The 21,660-nt window shown below is 43.1% G+C and overlaps 3 protein-coding genes across 4 annotated transcripts in view; 1 reads left to right on the top strand and 2 right to left on the bottom strand.

The window, feature by feature from the left end:
- Nucleotides 1–132: 132 nt before the first annotated feature.
- Nucleotides 133–4,994, bottom strand: NUDT19 (nudix hydrolase 19). Its single transcript, XM_063334542.1, has 3 exons — nucleotides 4,203–4,994; nucleotides 2,613–2,820; nucleotides 133–1,511 (listed from the first exon to the last, which is right to left on the bottom strand). Exons 1-3 carry the CDS (start codon nucleotides 4,878–4,880, stop codon nucleotides 1,288–1,290), a joined length of 1,110 nt encoding a protein of 369 aa, XP_063190612.1. The 5' UTR covers nucleotides 4,881–4,994; the 3' UTR covers nucleotides 133–1,287.
- A 6,090-nt stretch (nucleotides 4,995–11,084) lies between these two features.
- RGS9BP (regulator of G protein signaling 9 binding protein) lies at nucleotides 11,085–15,530 on the bottom strand. The gene has a single exon (XM_063334538.1). It carries the CDS (start codon nucleotides 15,130–15,132, stop codon nucleotides 14,419–14,421), a length of 714 nt encoding a protein of 237 aa, XP_063190608.1. The 5' UTR covers nucleotides 15,133–15,530; the 3' UTR covers nucleotides 11,085–14,418.
- A 7-nt stretch (nucleotides 15,531–15,537) lies between these two features.
- ANKRD27 (ankyrin repeat domain 27) overlaps nucleotides 15,538–21,660 on the top strand; it is a 45,498-nt gene continuing 39,375 nt past the window's right edge. Inside the window, exon 1 of one of the 2 annotated variants that reach the window (XM_063334537.1) lies at nucleotides 15,538–15,676. The gene's annotated coding sequence lies outside the window, so the exon portion shown is untranslated. Of the gene's footprint in view, nucleotides 15,736–21,660 lie in introns of both variants that reach the window. The other variant, XM_063334536.1, reaches the window with a different exon arrangement.

The raw sequence follows: 21,660 nt of genomic DNA, 5'->3' as shown, positions 1-21,660 counted from the left end.
GATCCATGTTTAGCAGAGGAATACCAATTTCAGCAAGGTCTCCCTAACCAACAACACTCTAAGCATGTTCTGAGAAGAGAAGGACACGCTTTCCCCCCCCCGCCCCCGATCCAAATGAATGCTACAGACCAATTCAGTTGAATGAAAATAATGCAAAAGATTTTAATTGAAATACAGAACAAAAGCCGAAACAAAGCTTTCTGAACAACTTTACTGGCTAATCTCAAGTCATCATTCATTCTTCTTCCAGATAAAGAACTTACATTACTGCTCTATTTACTCCCCTTCTTGCACAAAAAAAAGACAAAACCAACCAACCAAAAATCCAAAACAAAAAAACAAGCAGTAATCCTTCCTCTGAAGTTCTTAAATCTCAGATATACTTAGTAAAGTATTTGAGAAGTAAAATGGTAGGATGTTGAAAAATGGAAGTACATGTTTCCAAGATAGTACATTATTCCCTGAAGTTGTTAGTGGTATCTGTTTGGAGCTAAGCAATTTTTAACGTGTTTAAGTGCTAACAGCTGGAATATTAAAAATTATCATGAATAAAAAGAATGTTGAGAATGCACTCAATCTGATAGATGATTTAGTTTGTCTAAATTATCTCTACCTTTGAAGATTGTAAAGTTTTGAGTAGATTACCATGAGTAGAAATAACTTAGGTATATTTAATATAAACCTTAACTTTATAATACTTTTTTTAAAAAGTGAGCTTTAGCTAATCAATCTCTATAAACACATATACACTGGTTTTACCAAAAATGAAAGAAAGAATAGACTGGGAGATGTCAGCAGATATGGAATGGGAAATTTCATTCATTCCTAGACACACGTTACAGTAGTCTCATGGATAACTTTGCAAAGCATAGTGATAGAATTCTTCAACTCAAAACACACTTGTCTTGAACATAATATTTACTTAAATTTTCAGTGAGAAAAGGACCTGCGTGACCCAACAGATCAGTGTTACAGCATATTCTGCAATTAATATGTAAGTAGAATAAGGTGGTAATGGCTCAGTATAATTACCATCAAATCACATTTAATAATTAAGTTGATGGTTATGTTAAATTTTCAGTAGTTTCTAAACATTGTAACTGGCACAACTGTGCTGTTCCAAAGACTCAAAGAATTAAGTACACATAAATCTCATAAACCACGCACACAAAATGCTCTGATAGGACAAAGGAATATTTTCCTGACAATTTGGCAATGGTTAGAAAGGACAAAACCACAGTGAGTATTATGTAATTAAAAATATTCTAGCTTTAAACCAAACAGATATTATAATCTGCTATTGTAATCTGAACGAGAGTTTATCATGACTGGATTCTTATGTTTATATTTTGCTTGAATATTAACATAGACAGCAAGATCGTTGATGTTTTTTATTACTATCCTGTGAAATACACTACCCTCTTTCATGAGATCTTCAACCTTCTTATCTGTTGACATGATTGTTTTCTTTTCTCCCGTATAATCTGGATCTTCTGGATATAACTCATCTCCTGGGGGCAGAAAAAAAGTTTTAGTTACACATTGCCTGCCTTGTTTTTCAGCCTTTTGATTGAGTGAAACTAGCAATTTTTTAAATACTTATCAGGACATGAAACTCAGTGGGAATGTGTTTCACAGTACAAAAGTAAATTGCCTTTAAACATCTTTAGATTTAAAGATACAGTCATAAATTTCTGAAGTATCTGTCAGTGACACTGCAGTGCACATTCGAGGTGTTGATTTTTATGTTCTAGTGTTCTGGATAATCACAGCCTTGTCAGATATGAGTTTATATAATAGGCGGAGAAGGCGACAAATACTTTTCCAAGTGTATAAAGGTAGGCTACGGTAGAATTAAGAGTAGAAACTGTTATTTTGTTCTGTTTTGTTGAAGAAAGCAGTGTTTTGACAGATAAACACGTTACTTCTGTGCAAGAATGCTAATATACCACAAATAGAGAAATTATTGAGGTCAGTTGTGACCAAAAGAAAGGAGAAAGCATAGTGAAAGGCAAACTAAAAAAGCAGAAAACAATTAATAGTAGATGCAGCTTTTCCTAAGGAGAAGGCAAAAGTGTACATGATTATGAAGTGAGAGAGACTTCAAGTAGGAGAAGGGGTAGGAGGAAAATGAATCAGTGTATCTTTGTAGATCGTGGCCCTGTCACTGCTGTTGTGAAGACTGATACTGCAGCTGGGCTTGATCCACTTGCCCTTAGAAAGGCAAGCAGATAACTGAAGGAAATGAGAAATTTGAATTCCCACTGAAAAGGACTAAATAGGAGGAGTTCTAATCTAATCCTTCACATTAAAAAAAAAAAGTTGAAATGGTAGAATTTCTTCATAAATAAACATTAATAGCAACCATATGAGACAACGAGATTATGAGCAAGTACCGAAATAACTATGCTGTCTGTGATTCAGTAGCTGGTGTCTGACAGGAGCCATTATGAACTCTATCAAAGAAGGAGGCCAAACAGTAGAAAAAGCATGCAGTAACTTGACTTAAAAGAATATTTTCCTTACAGTTATAGACTGGTTTATGTCATGTTGAGTAGGTATCGATTCCCAAGCTTTTATCTGTTTAAAAGAACCTTCATCCGTTTTCTTACCTGGCAATATCTGCATGTAGCCATCTGAAGCAGTTAACATCACAGGCATCCAGCGTTCGCATCCCTCTAGAGCCCGGTCAGAGCTGAACTTGTGTAACTCACGGAGCGAAGAGAAGTTGCACAGCCTACACAATTCATAGAACTGAGGCGGAGCAAACCATATTTCCTGAGATTTAAAGCGTTCAATGGCTTCTGGAGGCGATGACCACTGTAAGATGAAAACAAGCCTTGAAATAATGGTTTCTTCAGCAGATAGAAAGTGACTTTAAAAGCCATTAGCAAGGAAGTCTCTACAGAAAAAAGAGCTCGAAACAGTCCAAGTTGTCTGAAAACACTAAAATCCATCTATAAACTATACCAAAATAACAACAAAAATAAATTTTAAAAATTTGAAAAAACATAATAAAAGCAATCTATAAAAATTACTCTTTATCCTATAAAAATAAGTAGGTAGGCATGCCAAGTTTGGAAACTAAAATTGGGACATGCTTCAGGGGCCTGACTAAAAGTTACTGAAACAAGAGAAAACCGTAAACTCAATGTGAACTTGGTTAACAGAGGTTGCTACTGATGCTTCAAGAATTCAAAGTACCTCTAAACGTCTGCTTCCTGTATACATAGTTTTCAGAGCACGAATACCCAGCTATTCATGCTTAAACATTATGGTGTTTGGCATGTTTAAACTATTAGTAATCTTCATTTCACCTCACATGCTGAATTTGATAATATAAATGTGCGCATAAGCATTTGCAGAAGATTTATAACAAAATTATAACAAACATGAACTCTTTTGAAGATAAGATCTTGAGTACTTTGAAATTTCTGTAGAGAGATCTGTTAAAAAAATAAATACAGAAACATCAGTAATAGCAAAATTGTTAGGTAAACTTTTACAGAGCTGTCCGGTTTCTCATCTACTAACTTGCTTTCAAACTTTTAGAATTCTAGAAAAACTTAAAGACCCTAATGTGCCCGACCCTCAGCTGTCTTTAATAAGTTACTTCATGAAGATTTTTATTTTTACCCTCTCCAATTAAAAAAAAAAAAATAAAAAAAAAGTCAATATAGCCCCCAAATGTTTTTAATAATCCACTGTTTCAACAAGTTTGCATGTTACTTGGAAGGTTCCAAGTAACCCGAGAAGACAGATGCCACCAGCATCTGCTGCCGGGACACCCCCTGGGGTACCCCGGGTCTGCCGGGCGCCTCGTGTTAGGTCTGTAACGGCAATGGATGGACGGGTGAGAAGTGACTGTCATGCACCTTTGAAAGATGCTGTAATTCAAGGAGAAAATGATCTGCCGTGAGACACATCCCACGCCATAAAAGTCACGTACGATGCCCTTCAAGACGCCCAGCGGCGAGAGCCGCGGGACGGGCCAGGGGACAGGAGAGCTGTACCGAGGCAAGGGTGGCCGTGAAGGGGCGAGCTAGCAGCCCCTTGGCTAGCAGCCTGCCTGGGCGCTGGCCCTTCGCTCGGCCGTTCATCCGCGCTGGAGGCGGCCCGGCGGGCTCCCGCTGTCCGCCCCGGCAGCGCTCGCCCCGCCGTGCCGTGTGCCCCGCGGCGGGGCCGCACCGCGCCGCCCTTACCAGGACGCCTGTCACCTCCTGGTCGTCCTGCGAGGCGTGGGGCGGCCGCTGCTGCAGACAGCACAGGTAGAAGGCCGTGTCATAGCGGCGGCCGCCGGCCCTGCTGACGGGGGTCAGCCAGTTGCTCCACTCCTGCAGCGCCCAGATGTCGGGGGCGCAGCCCAGCCGCCGGCACAGCTGCAGGAAGCAGCGCGGGTCCCGCTGCACCCGGCGTCGCCACTCACTCAGCTCGGCGGCGGGGGGCCAGCGCTCTGCGGGCAGCGGCGGGGCCGGGCCGCGCCCCGGCACCAGCAGCAGGATTCCCGCCTCCTCGAAAGTCTCCCTTATGGCGCAAATGCGGAAGGCCACCTCCCCCGGCAGCGGCGAGCCCAGCCGCGTCCGGTCGGTGGCGAAGAGCGGGGCTCGGCTGCTCCCGGGAGGCGGTGGCCTGACGGGGCGCAGCCCGCAGAGCGGCGCAGCGGGCAGCAGCCCCAGCCACTCGGCCGAGAAGTCCGCTGCCTCCGCCAGCCCCCCCGGGAAGACGTGGGCGCCGGGCATGAAGCCGCTGCGCGGGCTCCGCTGCAGCAGCAGCAGCTCATAGTCGAAGGGGCCGGGCGGGGAGCGCGGCGGCGGTCCCGGCCTCCCCGCCGCCAGCAGCAGCGTCGCCGCCTCCCGCCAGTGCCGCAGGCTCGAGTTCATCTCCAGCGGCGCGGACGGGGCAGGGCCGCGGGGCCGCCCGGGCGCCACCGCCGCCTGGGCCCGCGGAGGAGACACTGCACCGGCGGGCGGGCGGCTCAGCAGAGGGCCGACCGGGCCCGCCCGGGGCGGCGGCGGCGCGGGGACGGTCAGGGGCAGGGCGGCCTCGGCCCCGGCTAGCCCCGAGCCCGTAATAGTGTCCTCGGGGGCAAAAGCCTCAGGAGATGCAGAGCGTTCGCAGGCGCAGGGCGAACGGCGGAGGCGAACGAGGCGGTGGCTGTCAACTTGCTTGAAAAACTATAGAGTAGTTTTCCCTTGCCGAGGCTTCGTAGCGTTGCGTGCATTCACAGCGCGACAAGGTGCGCGCGTTGAATAAACCGAGGAGCCCTCAGCCTTCCCGAGTACTGCTGAAGGGACTGGTTACACGCCAGACGTCGGCACAGGGTCGGGGCCGAGGGCGCCCGTTTGCGGTGGTAACGCCGCTGCTGACCCGCCAGCTGGCCTTGCAAACCTCCCTATCTCAAGTACACATCAAGGCGTGTTGGTAACAAAAACTTTTTTAGGTCTTTAATTAAATGTGTCATGCTCCAAGTTGTTTGAATTTCTTCTGGTAGACTTCGGGGGGAGGAGTATGTAGAATTTTAATTAATTATTATTACAGAGCTCTTCTGAGGCTTTTAAGTACCTTGTTACCTGGAAAAAAACGATACAGTCAGGCAAGATAGCAAAACCTTGAAAATGTCCTTTGAACGGACAGTTCACTTTAGGAAACGTTTTATTTTGTTAATTTAACATTTCGGTTTGATTCCTCAATTTAATCATAGATTTATTTTTTTTTTTAATTTGCACAGAGATTAAGCAGAAGAAAGCTGATGACACGGGTTGAGAAATTTTGTAAGAATGTTATATTTGTGTGTAACATAGAGAATCCTCCTCCTGTTCATAATCCTCTTGCTAGCTTCCATTTGGCAAATAGCACATACCTGCACATGCCTCTGACAACTTCTCCATTTTATTTTCTGTTTGAGCGTGTACTTAATGCCTGTGAGATGTGGCTCACTGTAACTGAAATGTTGTGTAGAGGCTACTGAAGCAGTGGGATGCCAGAATATGTTATATTACAAACCCAAAAATTCGGTGAAGGTCTGCACCGATGCAGCTGGGCCACGAGCCCATCCTGGCGCTGGGCTGCCATCGGCAGAGAGCAGCCAGCCCCTGGCGCTGAAACTGGGGCAGAGCCAGCTGCAGTACAGCCGGACAACAGGCAAGTCTGCCCTCCCTCTCCTTGTCTGCCTCGTGACCAAATAGACATGTGGTAACTCTAGCCTCCTTTTTCATACTAATTTAATCATTGTTGCTCAGCAGTGATTACCATCTTAGGCAATGGAAGCATAAGGTTCACTAATGCGCCTGTTTCCTACTAGAAGGCATTTTGAACCTAAAATCATTATGTTCACTAAGTATTTGTTTGCCTTTTGCACTCTTGGTCTAGTTGCCTATTTTCGTGTTAAGTGTACATCTTGTTAGGAATGTGCTTTTCCTAAAAGCTGCTTTACTTTTGAAATATTAATAAACTACTGAGGGTTTTTTCAAGATTTAATGTCCAATGAGCTTGATGGTTCATTGAAAGACAGATTTCAGGTCCATTATGTCAGATCCTTTCAGCATAAAGGCATTTTAAGTAGAAAGTACTCGTGTACCAATAATGAATAGCATCCTTCCCGAATCAGTTGCCATACCAGCACATATACAAAACTGTCCTACTATGCCAAAAATACAATGTCTGAGAGATGGCAGGAGGTTCTAAGGATGAACACTGAGAAACTGAGCGTTTCTGACGCTTGGGAACTCTGTGAGCAAAGATCAAGGATGCAAAGGGATGTTTTACCCGCTTCCAGTTCCTACTAATAAAGGTTAAGTGCTGTGAGTGTGCATCTGTCTGCTTGCTCAGAGCTATAGCTAACTTGCTGGAGACAGCTCAATGAATATAGAAAATATTTCAAGCCAGACTAGATGTAAGGTTATCTATAAAGCATGTTTTAATTTTTTCATCTCCAACTTGGATGACTTCTTCCTCCAATATATTCTGCTAAAATGCAGAGCTCATCTCTCTTGCACTTAAAATTTATATAGTGTCAGGAGTGATTTCAGAAAGAATGGAAAATCAGAGAAAATCCGTTACTCAGGAATGACAATCCTAAACCAGGCATATTAGTTTATTCCATTACTGTAGTATAAGCATTCCAGCACAAGGGCATTTGACATTCAGCTGGGCTTTGGCATTATGCTTCCAGGGACAGTCTAGGCTGGGAATACAGGAGACTTCAGTTTGGAGAAAATAGCAAGAATTAGCTAGAGATACATGTGCCACTCTGTAAGATGTAAGAGAGAAGGCTGGAGAGTCAGAGGTCCCCTCCAGATTTAATGATTAAAAAAAAAAGTATTTTTGCTAGGAAATTTAAGAATTTGACTGCCTTTCATAATTCTTGTATGACAGAAGATACAACTGTTAACCTAATGGACCCCAAATTCTCTTGTATTTCAGGTTGTTTTCAAAACCAGATTGTGCAGTATTGAAAAATAAACCCTTCTGAAGTGGTGCAGAAGTTACTTCAAATCAAACACTGTAACATTATTTGCACTGATAGTAATTCGCTGTGGGATCATATTTCAGCAATGTGGAGGTTACTTCAACATTTTTCTCTCCAGTTACTGCTTATGAGAAAGAGAAAATAGTGCTTTGTTTGAAGAAAAAATATACAAGTTACTAGATATATAGAAATAATTGTAAAATTAGCTTTCTGGTCTTTTGTGTGTGTGATTAGAATACTTAGCAATAGAACGACTTGATTCCTTTATGTCATATTGTTGCATAAATTATTTTGCACATACAGATAAGTGCAGACCCCATCAGTGTAATAATTAACTTCAGATGAAAGACAAGGTCCACTGTTACTTCACAATTTAATTTGGCTTACATGCTATCCTGTGAGTTGGAGATGATTATACTAAGTCAGTTCTTAGCTTAATTTATATGCATCCGGTAAAAGCTTTGTCCCCATGCAGATGTAGTGTCTACTATATCAAACAAATTTTTACAACCTCAAGTATAAAAAAATTAAGAGATTTCACTAAGCATGTCTATTTCTTAAACTGGCTTATTTCCGAATGACATTCTAAAGCTTTTAGATTGTTTAGCTCATATAAATGAATAGTCAGACTCAACGAATAATATAAAAAGCAAATTGATTGTTCACTGTATAGTTTTCCAAGTATTGTGTCTAAAATGTGAATAAATGTTTAATCTAGGACATGCGGTTTTATGATTATAGCACCATCATATAGAGTGACTAAAAAGAAAAATAAAAAATAGTCACCTTCATGCAAAACAATATTCCAACAAATCAAAGCAGATCAGAAAACTAGGTTACAGATAGTATTAACAACTGGAAATGTTCTGCTTCCAACAGACACATAATGGATTACATGTTTTATGCAAATGGAAATTATGATTCTAATTCTGCAGCTTTTAATTACATGAATACTCTTCACACATGTAATTTCTCACTAAACTGAGTAGTGATGTCTTTTATGAGTAATAATTCAGACCGCTCCCTCTAGGACCCAGAAGTCAAATGTGTATTTATATATAAAGTTACACATGCAATTAGCATATTCGATTAGGTTGCTAAGGGAGTATCATGTTTGGTGTGTCTGGTACTCCTCAGTCATTTTATATGGTATAAATAGTTAAATATTTTCCTTTGTCTTCTCATTTCCACCTTTCTCACTTGTTTTTCCCCCAAGGTTTATGCTATTTATATATAGATTCTTACAGATCATGCAAAGGAATTGCATTTGAATTTTTAAATATATTTTTTTTCTCAAGACAATTACACATGGCTGTATGACCTGACGTTTACTATTCTTACAAAAACTCCCCAAAGTTTGAAGTCATGTTTTAGTCTATGTAATTCCTTAACACTGTGATGCATCAATGAGTTCGAGTGATTATCTTTGAACATTTGTGTGTGTGAGACAGACTTGACTGATCATAGACTTTAGTGATTATTTTAATGCATAGTGGAAAACTGACCAAAATGACAGACCACATATTTGTACTGTGGTTGTGACTTCCATTTCTGCGCACTTGAGTTAGAACTAGCTTTTAGAGGATTTGTTAGTTTAACTTGGTGGAGATGTTATTAGTAAGTATGTGATAGATAATGTCATGCAATACAGTGTAAATAAAAGAAAACATACAGTGCAGTCCAAACAAAACCAAGACAAACCACCTGGCCCTGTAGAGGCTCAAGAAGTCGATTTCTAACACTTAGGAAAACAACAGTGACAAAATTACTGGAAACTTTATGACAAAATTACTGGAACCAAGCAATAAACAATTGTTTTTGCTGAGTAGTGTCTGTGGGTGACAGATTTTCAGAGATGCTGTAGTTTTATTTGTATTTTCCTACAAAGTCACATTGCTTCCAGCGTGAAACACTTGTACTTGGCTGGATGAGACAATGCAGCAGAGCCTTCATGCTGGTTAAATGCCACATGACTTTTCTCCTTTCTGCAGGTTTAATCAGCGGTAGCTGATTAAGCTGCATTTCCAACCGCATCACAGCGCTGCAGCAGCAAGCTGTCAGGATGGGCGATGGAATCCAGCCTTCTGGGACCACCTTCTGCTAACAGCAAGTCCCTTGTAGTGTGAAACAGAGAGGGAAGAGGGCTCTCTTGTAAAATTGCTATCAACAAGTAGCAAACAAGAATATTTTTACTCCTACAGTGTATTGAGTTAATCAGAGAATAGATGGTTAGTTCCACTCAGGGATATTATATATTTTTTGTCCCACTGGATAGACGATACCACCTTCTTATAGAGAAGCTATAGTTTAGTGTTGTGATGCTATTATATTTAACAAAAAGCATAGTTTGCTAATGTAAGATGAAGACATATTTACTACATACATCCATCTCCTTCCTTTTCTTGTCCTTTCCTCAACACATGCAGATAATTTTACATGGAAAACATTCTTTTCTAATCCCACTTTTATTGTATGCTTACCATAGCAAATGCCGCTCACACGTAGGCTACTATTTTGTCCAGATCTCTTCCTGCATTAAAAGACTTACATAATCGTATTGAGAGAAAGCACTTAGAGATCTGTAATCCAGTGGTCTTACTGAATGACATTTTACATAATGAAAATCTGTGAAGGGTAAATATGTTGACGAGGAGTTCCATTAGCACTTAAGTAGAAGGTATTTCTGGAAAATGTACATAAACAACACAAACCTTGTAAGAGAAGGAAAAGAAAGCCCATAACCAATCCTTTCAGGCCACAAACAATAAGCATGTGTTTAATTTTTAATCCGAAAGCTAATGACATCAGTCATTTAGTCTGTTTTTAAATAATTGCATTCATGTAAAAAATATTTGTATTTATATGAAGAATTTTGAAACTAATTTCCTACTAGTGATGCTGAAATTTGGTGTTACGTTGTTTGCAACATAAGGAGAATCACTTTAATTATGGTTCTGTCTTCATTTTAGTAGTTAGTTAGTAAGCATTTTAGTTAGTAAAGAGTATAGAGGGGGTTTATGCTGAAAGGCTGGAAGTCCTGGAATAAAGTTACAAATTGCTGCATTTAACAGATGCAGTTCTGACAGTTTGACCCAACTGTTGATTGCTGTTGCTATCAGTACCACAGGACCACATTTCACACTCCTTGGGTTGTGTATATCTTTTGCTAAAGCAAATGCGAGCTTTGCTGGCTGAAAGGGGGCCTAGTTTGGGGCTAATACGTCAGTCTGGTCTAGTAAGTTCTCTAGTTTTCAGTTGCCCAGGCCAAAGGATCTTTTGGCAGCACTTTACTCAGCAGCACTGAACAATTGCTGCTGAAGGCAACGTCATCCCTGTTATCGTAAACGTTATTGTAGGCACTTCCTAAGGCAGAGATTTCTTGACTTCTCAGACTATTGATTCCCTTGCAGCATAAATTAAGATGTATCATTATATTCAACTTTGGGAGCTTGAGAAGGGTGCATTTATGTAAAGAAAAGTGTAATGAGAGGGCTTAGCGTGTTGCTTTTATTCCTGTTGTGGAAATAGGAACTTTTTGTTCAGAAGAGCTTACCTGACAAGTTGTATTAATATTCCAGTTTTTGTCTGGTTTTAATTACTGCTGCAAGCCAACCAGTAAGTTGTAAGAACGTACTTTATTTTAAGTTAAATAAATAGTGACCGTAACAAGTTTGAATTATTCAAAGTGTAGAAAATACCACCCATGCACAGGCAAAAACAGTGTAATTCAAGTACGGAATAAGATTTTAGTATACAGCAAATTTAATGTGTATCCTGTGAATAAAGACAAAAGAACCATAGTAGAACAACACTGAAGTTAAGCAATGACCATCTTCATTTGTACTGAAAACACAATAACATTCTCATTCACTCATAAGCATGAGAGTATTTGCATTTTCATCATGCTATTTAAATAGAGTATTTTGAAGTTTGACTTCCCATTTTCCACTTATAAAAATAGCATTTCCAGTCTCCTTCCAGCTGCATCCAGCGGGGAAAGAAAATGAAGACTGCAAATCTACATCATCTCTTTATTTCTTAATTTAAAAGAGGCATCTAGTACTTTTGGGCAATGGTGGTTTTATCTTGCTTTGCTTTTGTGCGCTGTCGTGCCTGAACTCTGTCACATTGAGCATACACTTGTATCAAGTGTAGGAGATAATGGCAGCAATGTTATACATTTAGACGGTGCCAGTCCTCTGTTAGAATTCTACTTAATCTATTAATCTTAGATCACCTAAATATAAGATGATACAGATTTTTAGGAACAAACTAATGATGAATATATCTGCAGCCAGCTCTGTCTTAAGATTTGAAAACACATTATTTTTCCACGGTCCAGTCCTTTAAATACTAATGGTGTGCACATTCATAATGAAGCAAGACTGACATAATTATAGGCCACTTATATGAATTCTTTGAGTCCTGTATCCAAAAATCCAAATTAAAAAAAAATGCAACGGACTGAAAATTTACAATTTACCAACTCACTGAGGCTCGCTTTTGAAGATGAGATTACCTGTTCTTAAAAATTCTTCTATGCAACTAACTGTGGATAAACAGTACACCCACTTCAGGATACCAAGATACAAGATAGTGAATGCTATAGGTGTTACCATTTACTTATCCACCAGAAACCAGACTTGCGTTACTTGGGTTTACAGAACATGTGGTTAAACAAGCTGATTTCAAAAGAACATGGAGTTCTCAGAGTCCAGCTTGTTATCCACTTCCCTGTGAACTAAGTAAAAGGAGAGCACAAAGAGTGAAAATACCCACGAATCCTTAGCGACTAGCGGTGGCAGTCCAAATGTGTACATTCTCCTGCAGCTTTTGCTGTATTTTCCATAAATATATTCACTCAATATGATTGTGAAGGAGGTCTTCTCATTTAAATGAACACACAGCAATTACACCTTGTCTGGACAGACTGAAACAGTAGCACCTATAAATACAGGCTGGACCTTGTTAGAATGCTGCTGGGGGTCTCTACGAACCTAGATTAACTACGTATAAAACACATCCTATGGAACATGTGAAATACAATAGAAAGGAATGTGGAGTCATCTTACGTAACTGAATTCCCAGGAGAACGGAGCTAGACTGGATCAATGTGCAGAACTCATTATCCTTCAACATAACAATAGTCTACAGCCTTTCATTCAGGCCCCCACTTGCTGTTTTTCCTCACGTTATTTTTTTTCTCACTTAATAAGTGAGCGGATTCAAATTTGTCATGCACTTTTTCTGCCCAAATCCACTTCTCTTAAGTTGTAAAGAAAAAACCGTTTGCTGTGGTTTTTCAAAGTATGCTTAGTTCTTAACTCAAAAATAATAGCTGTTTATGAATGCTATCAGCATAATTTTATTTAACAAGCATGAAGACTATTGCCTAGTAACTTCAAGAAACATGTCCAATGATTGTTACTTTTTGATAATGTGTCCATAATAATCAATGCAAAAGAATAATAACTTATTAACCCCCCGTATTACAGGCTCTCTATATTTACCTGTGTAGTGCCTCATACACCTATGGCACTATAAAGTATATACCAAGCATCCTTGAAGTGACAGTGTGTGTTCACAGTAGCGGAGGACGTTCCCCGAAGTCACATAGTAAACACTGTAATCCATAGGTCCTTTTACAGAACATTATAGAGCTTCTCTGCAAAGTCAGCGTCTGTCCCCTCAGTTTTACATTTTAACATTGACAATTTCATAGGGAAGCAGTGGAGAGTTTCATGCTGCTCTTGCATTTACCTCCCAAATTCGCCATGTATCAAATTGGACCAATCCTGCAGGCTTCCTCTTTCCCAAATGATTAATCAGACACGAATGAAATATAAAACTGAGACATGTTTTTAGCTTCGTCTGGATTTCTGCAAAGAATTCAGGAGCTTGCAGAAATGTGACTGTACAGAGGCATCAATCCCCACCTGTCAACAGGAGAGGGGATCTCTCTTTGGATTATTAGAAAGGTCTGCTTTAACCTGACATAATTTTTGTTTGCCAAAATCTGTTTTCAAAAATTACCACTCCTGCTGTGGGTAGATTTATTGCTCCTATTTTCATAGTTAATTGTGAAGTGCAAACTGCTTCTACAGAAAGAAAAATATGAACCAGTGACAAGAATCAGCCTTTCTGCAAGGGAAGACAAATTCGTGGTAAATGTGGACGAGAACCATGAAGCTTGCTAGTATTTTTCTGAATATGCAACTCTCCCGTTTTTCTTTCTGGATTTGGAAAACGATTAGTCATTCGCGTATGCTGTGCCAACCCATGCAACTGGGTTCTGTACTGGGGTCTTAAATCAACAAGCAGTATTTGGTATCAAACATTGCTTGTTCAGTGTTCTCCATCCTCCTCCATGCCTCCCCCCTCCTCAACCATTAACTTATCTAAAATAGAGGTTGTTTACTTCTTTTACCGGGGTTTTCATCCTTCCTCTTCTCCTCCACTGAAATAATATTTTGTGTATTTGATGAAAAAAAAAAAGTATTCTATTCACTTTGTTGGACAAAATATCCATGTTAGCCTCCAAATCTGTGTTACTCTCAAACACTGTAAACAGTGACCAGCAGCAAACACTAAAGCCTATTCAAGAACAAAAAATACAGACTTCTGAGAATAGGGATCTATTAATAGCAGACAAATCCCTGTTATAGCCAGTAGTGATAATACCCTGATACTTCATAGTTAACTATTACAAGTCCAGCCAGTGAAGACATCCTATTCTGCAGGCGGATTTGCATCTCTTTTGTTCAGAAAGCAAGAAGAAACAAATCGTGCATTTTAGGATATTAAGAGGCAAAAGTTCTGCTTTGTTTTTTCAAGTGCTAGGTTTAAATTCTCAGCTCATCCCAGTGACCCATCCTGAAATGAAAGGTGGGGCGTGAAACACCCCGAGGACAGGCTGGAGGGGGGTCCCTCTTGTCAGAGCCTGCACCGCCCTAAGAGAGTTTTACCACACAGACGGCCAGGACGATGGCAATAATGAGCACCGCGGAGAAAATAATCCCAGCTAGGACTTTGCTGATATCGCAGAAGGATTTATTCTCCTCCACAGAGATCATGCCAATGGAAGAAGCACCCACGCTGATGGTGGATTTTAGTTCAGCCCCTGGGTCTTGCTTAGCCTCCACTGTCCATTGGGGGACATTGACCTTCATTTCCATCTCGTACATCATCTCTCCTACCTGGTTGATTTCATTCTCGAGGTCTTTCAAATCCACCACGTCGATATTGTGCTCGGCCTCGTATTTCATGTTCTGGACGCTCATTGCCCTGGCGGCCACGCCAGAGGTTCCCCCACTCATGCCTGTTTGGATCAGGTGCTTTTTGGGGACGTTTAGTGGGAACTCGTGGCCCAGCTCTAGGGCTCTCCTCATGTCGATCTCCAGGATCTCTAGGCACGTGGAGAAAATCACCCATAGCCTCTCGAACTCGGCTTTATCTTCCTTACTCACGGTTTTGTCCTTCAGGACCGTGGTGAGCTTGTTCCTGTTGGCCACCGCCAGCTCCTGGGCTTTCTGCCGGGTCTTCTTGAGCTCCTCACGCAGGTTCTGGGAGTCCGAGGTGCCGCCGATGGTCAGCACCATGTGCCGGTAGCAGGCGGTCACCTTGTTGAGGGCGTCCAGCAGCGCCTTGCACTCCTCCTTCACCATGGTCCCGCCGCTACTGCGCCGCCGGGCCGCCGCCGAGGCCGCCCGCTACCACTGCACATGGCAGGCGGCTCCTTCGGCCTCCATTCGCGCCCCGGCCGGCGGCTCAGGCGCCTCCGGGAGCGCGGGCGGGCGGCGGGGTGCCCTGGGGGGCCGGCAGCATCGCTCCCCGCCCGGGAGCCGGGGCGGCCCGCTCCGCGCCGCGCTGGACGGCAGCCAGGGCTTCCAGCCGGCGTGCGCCGCTTTTCGAAATGTGCCAAACACCCGGGCGAAAAAAAAATAATAAAGAAATTAAAACAGGGGAAGGGTAACGCTCCCGAGACCGAGCGCCGGGCACCGGCTGCCCCCGCCCGCCCTTGCCCGCTGCCGGCTGGGCGCCCGCGGAGTCGGACGGCGCCGGGCGGGGAGCGCGGAGGACCGGCCCTATAAGGCCTCGCAGGCTCCGCCTCCCCAGGCCCCGACCCCGCGGCGGCTGCCCAGCTCCTCGCTCACTCCCCGGCCATTGGCTTCGTGCGGCGCCGCTGTGCCGGGCCCGCCCTGGACCCCGGTAGGGCTCGGCTGAGGCGCGGGGCGGCCGGGGGGGAGGTGGGCCGGGGCGGCGGCCAGGTGAGACCATGCTGTCGGTGTAAGTAGCGCTCCCGCCGCGGGCGCCCCCGCGGTGGCGGGGCCCGCTCGGGCGGCCGCCGCCCCGCCGCGGGAGTTGGTGGGCCCCGGCGGCGCCCTCTCGCCCCGCCGGAATGTGGGAGGGCGGCGCAGCAGGGCCGGGCGGGGGCTCCGCCGGCCGCGGCCTGCTCCGCGCCTGGGCGGCCTGCGGCGGGGGCCGGGCCGGGCGCGCTCCCGCCCCATCCGGGCGCCGCCGGGCTGGCACCTGCCCTCCACCCCGCTCCTTCACCGCGGAGACACCTGTAATGCGGTGCGGGACCGCCTCAGCCCCGCTGTGCGGGCTCCGGCGCGGGGCCGGGGCTGCCGGCGGTGTGGCCAGCGCCTCGCGGGCACAGCGGGGGAGAGCCCCAGCCGCGCCGCCCCCTCTGGTGCGGGGGGAGCTGGTGCCGCCCGGAGCGGCCAGAGGTCAGAGATCCGGGAAACGCGGCGGTTCCCCGGTCGCAGGTTCGTCGGGAGGAGCCTTGCGAAGGCGCTGAAGCGCAGCACGGTGGCAGCGGTGGCACCGCGCCGTGCTGGGGCCGTCTGAGCCTGCTCGGGGGGCAGACGGGGCGACGCTCAGCGCCGCACGGTACACGGAGCTCGGTGTCTCCGGCACACGGTGTGTCTCTGCCATTGCGTGACACAGTGTCGTCTGCTGCACGTGCCCCTGTGTCTGCGGAGATCTGAGGGGTTTTCTGGTGCCGCAGTGTCTTGAAAAAGATGTGAAGGCATGTCCCCGAGAGAAGGGGGAGCGTGACCCTACCCCTTGTTGTGCCCCCCCGGTAGCGCAGCAGGATGACCTGCTGTGGGGAGCAGGGCCAGGGCAGACGGGCTTTGGGGCTGAGCCCAGCCCGAGAAGCCTTGTCCAGACTGTGCTCCGTCTTCTGGATCTTGGTAGCTTGGGCTCCACTAACTCTTTTTTTTTTTTTTTGCCCTAATTCTAAGCCATATATGTAGCTTCTGCTGCAGGTTGCCACCTGTGGAAGAAACTGCCTTTTAACTTCCATACATTGCCAAGTTACTACAGAGCAAACTGAGTAGCTGGCTACCAATTTGTGTGTCAGTAGCCTAGAAGCAGCAAATCAATAAAGTCTGTTTCCCTGTAGGAACAAAGAAATACAGGATGATTTTGACCTGATTATAAGTGAAGTCTTTATAATTGCTTAATCTCTGTCAGGTGGAAAAAGGATTAGCTCTGGGTTTGAATCTGGAGTCCTGTGTGACTTAAGTGTTAAGCTTATTGCTAACTAATTATGCATATTTGTGTGTGTATAGTAGCAGTGTTTAAACCCTGCCATATATTTCATCGTGGTGCATCAGAATCCTGAAACTGCTTCTCTGACAGAAGCTGAAAAGTGGAAAGAGGGGGTGATGCTTGGGGAACATGTGAGTACTTAAACCTGAAGGTGGCAGCAGTTATAATCAGCATCAGATAATGCCTAAATACATCTTTAGGTGTGTCATGTGGGAAGAAAGAGGCTGTTATTTAGACTAGTTCTAAATTAAGGTCAGCTGCATGCAGTTAGCCAATTCAGGTAGATTGTGGAAACTCTTAAAAAAGTTGGAGTCTGTCAGGCAGGCATGATGTTCTGAAAATCCAAATCTTGATACTGCTTTCAAGCAAGATGCTGACTAGTTAAAATATTGTCCTGGGAAAACTATTAGGATGGAGTGTGAAAGTGCTTAGAAGTGAATTAGGAAGCAGTATAATGAGTAGGAGGAGAAGTCTGTTTCCTGGTTCTGTGGAAAGACTTTCTTGCAAGAGTTGTTAATGACCATATTCTTATTATTCCAGTACCTTTAAAAATGTTTGCAAAGTATTCTGTGATGCTGCTTGAACATCACTACTTGTTAAATGCTATATCCTCATTTTAATAAACTTTTAAGTAGAATTTTAGGTAAATACTGCTCACTAATATTCAGAGCTTGTTTGAGAAGCTGTTTTGGGAACTTTGTACTTTCTGTTAATGTTTTTTCTCTAAACACGTTCCTTGTAATTGTTTATGTGGTTCGCTGATCAGCTCTCTCAGCACTGTGTTCCAGGGCTTCCTTGTGAATAGCTCGGGGCTCTCCATCTGAGAACTTAGCGCAGCTTTAATAGTGGTAAGCCAAAGAATGAAAATTCTTTGCAGTTACTTCAGTAGATTTCTAAACCTGCAAGAATTGGGAATCTAGTCTCTCTTCTGCTGTGAAGAGGAGAATACAGCTTGTTCCTAATACTTAGCTAATGACAAGCGAGACTATCTCAGAAACAGTGGAAGTGCCGGGATAAAAGTGGGAAGCTTGCCTGTTGAAGGCTGAGACAGTCATATTAAAATGTACTTTCTCTGGAGGAAAGAAACAGTGACTGTGGAGAGCCAAGCCAATGTGTTCTTTGGCCTCAAGTCTGAGACAAGTAAGACTGTGTCCATATCAAACTACGGTGCAAATAAACTGTTAAAATACAAAGGATGAACCTTCTTACTACTTTTTGAGACTGAGCTGAGTCTTAGAGTTTATGAGGTGAAGTCCACAATGGAAAGCCGTGTGAGGAACTGACAGAAATCTGTCTGCAGAGCACTGGTGGGTGCTGGAGGGGCTCTGGGGGCGGTGTGCCTGAGAATGGTGAGAGCGGTGGCAGGAAAACCAGAGTTGTTGGGCCTAAAAAGGGCTTGGGAGTGTTAGGCAGAGGCAAAATCAAAACCACGGGATCCTGTGCCAGCTCATAACCCTTCACTGGAAGAAATGTGTGTCTGAAGGGGAGAGCAGAGGGAAATGAGCATCTTCCTGGAATGCTGCTGACCCCTCCCTTCCAGAGCCTGTTCCATCACTCTCAGACTGATCTTCTGGGATCATAAAACTTAGCTTTTCCCTGGCTGCTAGGGAGCCTTGAGCTGACTGATACAAATTCATCACTCTGTAAAGTGATAATTCAGAGGTGTTATTCTGGCACACTTCACGTCCACAAAACCAGTATATGCTGCAGCAGAGTCTAAAAGGGCTGTGGGAGCAGACTGTGTCCTTTGCTCCATGTGGTGAGCAAGATGCACTGGAACATCTCGGCTGGTTTCTGTAAGATGCTCAGTGGTGGTCGTCTCTGGGGGAGGGAGTAAGGTTTCTTGTGTGCTCAGAAACTGAGAAAGGATCTTTTGTTTTAATTTTGAGGTGAATGCTGATTTGAGGGCTCAAGTCCAGATTGTAACCTTTGCCTGTAAGTTGGGTAAATATAAGGAGTAATAGTGCAGGTTAAACAGTGGCTGAAGTGGTAACTACGTTTTTATTTGGACTGAGGCTAGTTAAATTCCACTATTAGATTCCTGTTTGCTTGCAAAGTGCTTTAAGATATGCTTATCTTCAGCTGTTCTTGCTAACAAGTGGAGCTCTTAAAGAGGGGAAAGAAGTACTTCTGTGTTAAAAAAAAAAAAAACCAACCAAAAAAAACCCCAAAACAAAACAACACCCACAACAACAAAACCCCCCCAAAGCAAAAAAAAAAAAACAAACATGCCAAATGAAGCCATTTAGAACTGGGGAACAATTGCTTACTCTTACTCTTTCTGCAGAGTTCTGCAGTTGGCTAGTGTGATAAATACGCATACGGACTTTATCAGAAATGTCTGTCTGCTAGTCTGAGCTAAATATCTTGTAGTTGAGTAATAAGTTGCTGCGTGTTCTGATTTTCTCAATATTTTAGCCTCTCAGCAGGTGGTATTCTAGTTATTGGTTTACTAAGCCTTAGTTGTCACTGTTGTAGACTCTGCAAGCTAAGATGAAATTCATGATGTGTAAAACTAAGGAGGGGTGAAACTTCACAGTATTGCTATGGAAGCAAAATTCAGTGAATTTATGCTGCTTGAACACGACATGCTAATGGATCTGGTGTTGGAAAACTTTGGAGAACGTGGCATTGTGCTTCTTTGTAGCTGTACTTTTGGGGAGAGGACACTGATGTACTTCATGTTAGCATCTCAGTGTAATACCCTGACTTGCTTTCCTGGAAAGATTTCAGGTTACTGAACTAGGCTAATAATTTTTACCAACTTTGGTAGCTGTTTTGCCATCTTTGCTCTGCCAAAGTATTATTAAAATGCTCTAGTGAAAACTCAGAATCTTATACTGTTCAGTATCAAATATGAAGTATTTGTATACAGAATCCCTAATTCTGTTATGAAGGACACTTTCTCTGCAGTATATTTCATTAGGTCTTTACTAGTGATATAACGGCACATTCAGAAGATGATGTGCCCAAGAATTGAGTAAATAGCTGTATAACTTGAATGTGGACAGGATGTAACTGCCAAGTAACAATGCGAATACAATGGTATCTCCTACTTTAATGGTTGTTTGTCTAAATTCCAAAATGCTTCTTAAAAGGAACTGAAAACTCATAGGTCTAGAAAAGGTACCTTACTTGATCATCTCTAAAGGAAAACACCATCAATGACAAAATAAACTGTCATAGTTAAGTCCTACTCATTGTTTTCAGTACCAAACGTCATTAAGACCATTGTTTTGGAGAAAACAGTGACGTGCCTAGATTCCATGGTATGTTTTTCACTTTAGCTATCCCTTGTACCATTAATTGTATCATTAGAATTATCACTCTGTTCTTAATATAGAAAGGATTTGGCTGCTTTAAGGTTATGATTATGGGTTTTGGTTTTTTAAAGCAGTAACATAATGCTTATTAGATTCTCTGTGCTATTTCTGCATTTACAGGCATGAAGCCACACACTTCAGTGATTCCATTTAAATCTTTTATACAAATTAGTACTTGTGTATTGCTTTACAGCTCAGCATGATAGAATTTAATAAATTTCATAGTAAACATGGCTTATGGTAATTTTTAGTGGGCTTTCAGTTAAGCATTTAATAGTTCTGGTAATGTATGTAAGGGTTTGTACATGTCCTGCTTTCTTAATGTTTGTGAATCTAAAGCTGTCCAAGGTTAAACTAGAAGAGTAAGTCTGTATCACCCCTGGTGCTGCCCCCTCCCAAGTTAAATTAGGTTGAAGTTGGATGTTGTGTTCTGCCAACAAACTCTCAACAGAGTATTCTAATGCGTTCCTAGAATTACAGCAATGCATTAGCCAGTGTTTTCAGATGCATTTAATGTTTGGGGTGGACTTAATCTCAAAAATGCCTAGGTCAAAATCTGGGGAAGCTTTAATGTTCTCTCTTGATTCTATAGACTTAATCTATGTCAGTTTAGTATAAAGGCCTTTGTTTTTCTGTAATTACTTAAATTGTAGAAGGCTTAGATCCACACTTCTGTCTCTCTGTAGAATGCTATGGACAGGTGAAGGAGCTCCAAGTGAATATAGTAACTTAACTGTTTCAGTTAGTAAGTTTTCCACCCTTTCTTTTTCATACCCACATTTTAATCATATGTGATGGCTTTCCACTAACGTAGCACTGGGTAGATGCAGGGGTAAGGGAAAGAGAAAAGGGAAGGAAATTCAGAACTGTGATTCTCAGAACGGTACAAATTTGGCTAGTGGTGGTTATTTCCTGCTGTGTAGGAACATGCACGCGGTGAGCAGTTCAGAGCTCGCAGTCTGCTTCTGCTCAAGGTGGGTGACAAATACCCATGTCAACTAGAAGTTTTAGCTTCCTTATTGGGGTATAGCATGGTGATGGCATCTTAATTGCATTACAGTTGCTAAAGTGTCAGAATTCAATGTTTGAATGCAGTTTCTTTCCACTTCTTGCTGGAACTCTCAAGCACAATTCAACCCTGTCAGTAGTTCCGTAGTAAAAGAATTTACATGGCTGACACTAAGTGTTTTAAAACTAGTTATTTGTGGCATGTAACTCGTCAACCAGGAACTGAAGATTATAATTTCAAGCTCTTCCTGTGATGATCTGTCAACTGAAATGATTCTTGAAGTACTCTAGCTGCTTGTTGAG

Source organism: Chroicocephalus ridibundus, chromosome 4 (assembly GCF_963924245.1).
Source record: "Chroicocephalus ridibundus chromosome 4, bChrRid1.1, whole genome shotgun sequence".
NCBI classification, from domain to species: Eukaryota; Metazoa; Chordata; class Aves; order Charadriiformes; family Laridae; genus Chroicocephalus; species Chroicocephalus ridibundus.
This window is presented reverse-complemented; position numbering and strand designations above follow the sequence as displayed.

Excerpts from the sequence above, each read along its gene's own strand:
- NUDT19 (XM_063334542.1), bottom strand. The coding sequence starts at position 4,880 with ATGAACTCGAGCCTGCGGCACTGGCGGGAGGCGGCGACGCTGCTGCTG. Across the intron at positions 2,821-4,202 it reads AGGAGGTGACAGGCGTCCTG|TGGTCATCGCCTCCAGAAGC; the intron begins GTAAGGGCGGCG and ends TTCATCTTACAG. Across the intron at positions 1,512-2,612 it reads CTACATGCAGATATTGCCAG|GAGATGAGTTATATCCAGAA; the intron begins GTAAGAAAACGG and ends TTCTGCCCCCAG.
- RGS9BP (XM_063334538.1), bottom strand. The coding sequence starts at position 15,132 with ATGGTGAAGGAGGAGTGCAAGGCGCTGCTGGACGCCCTCAACAAGGTG.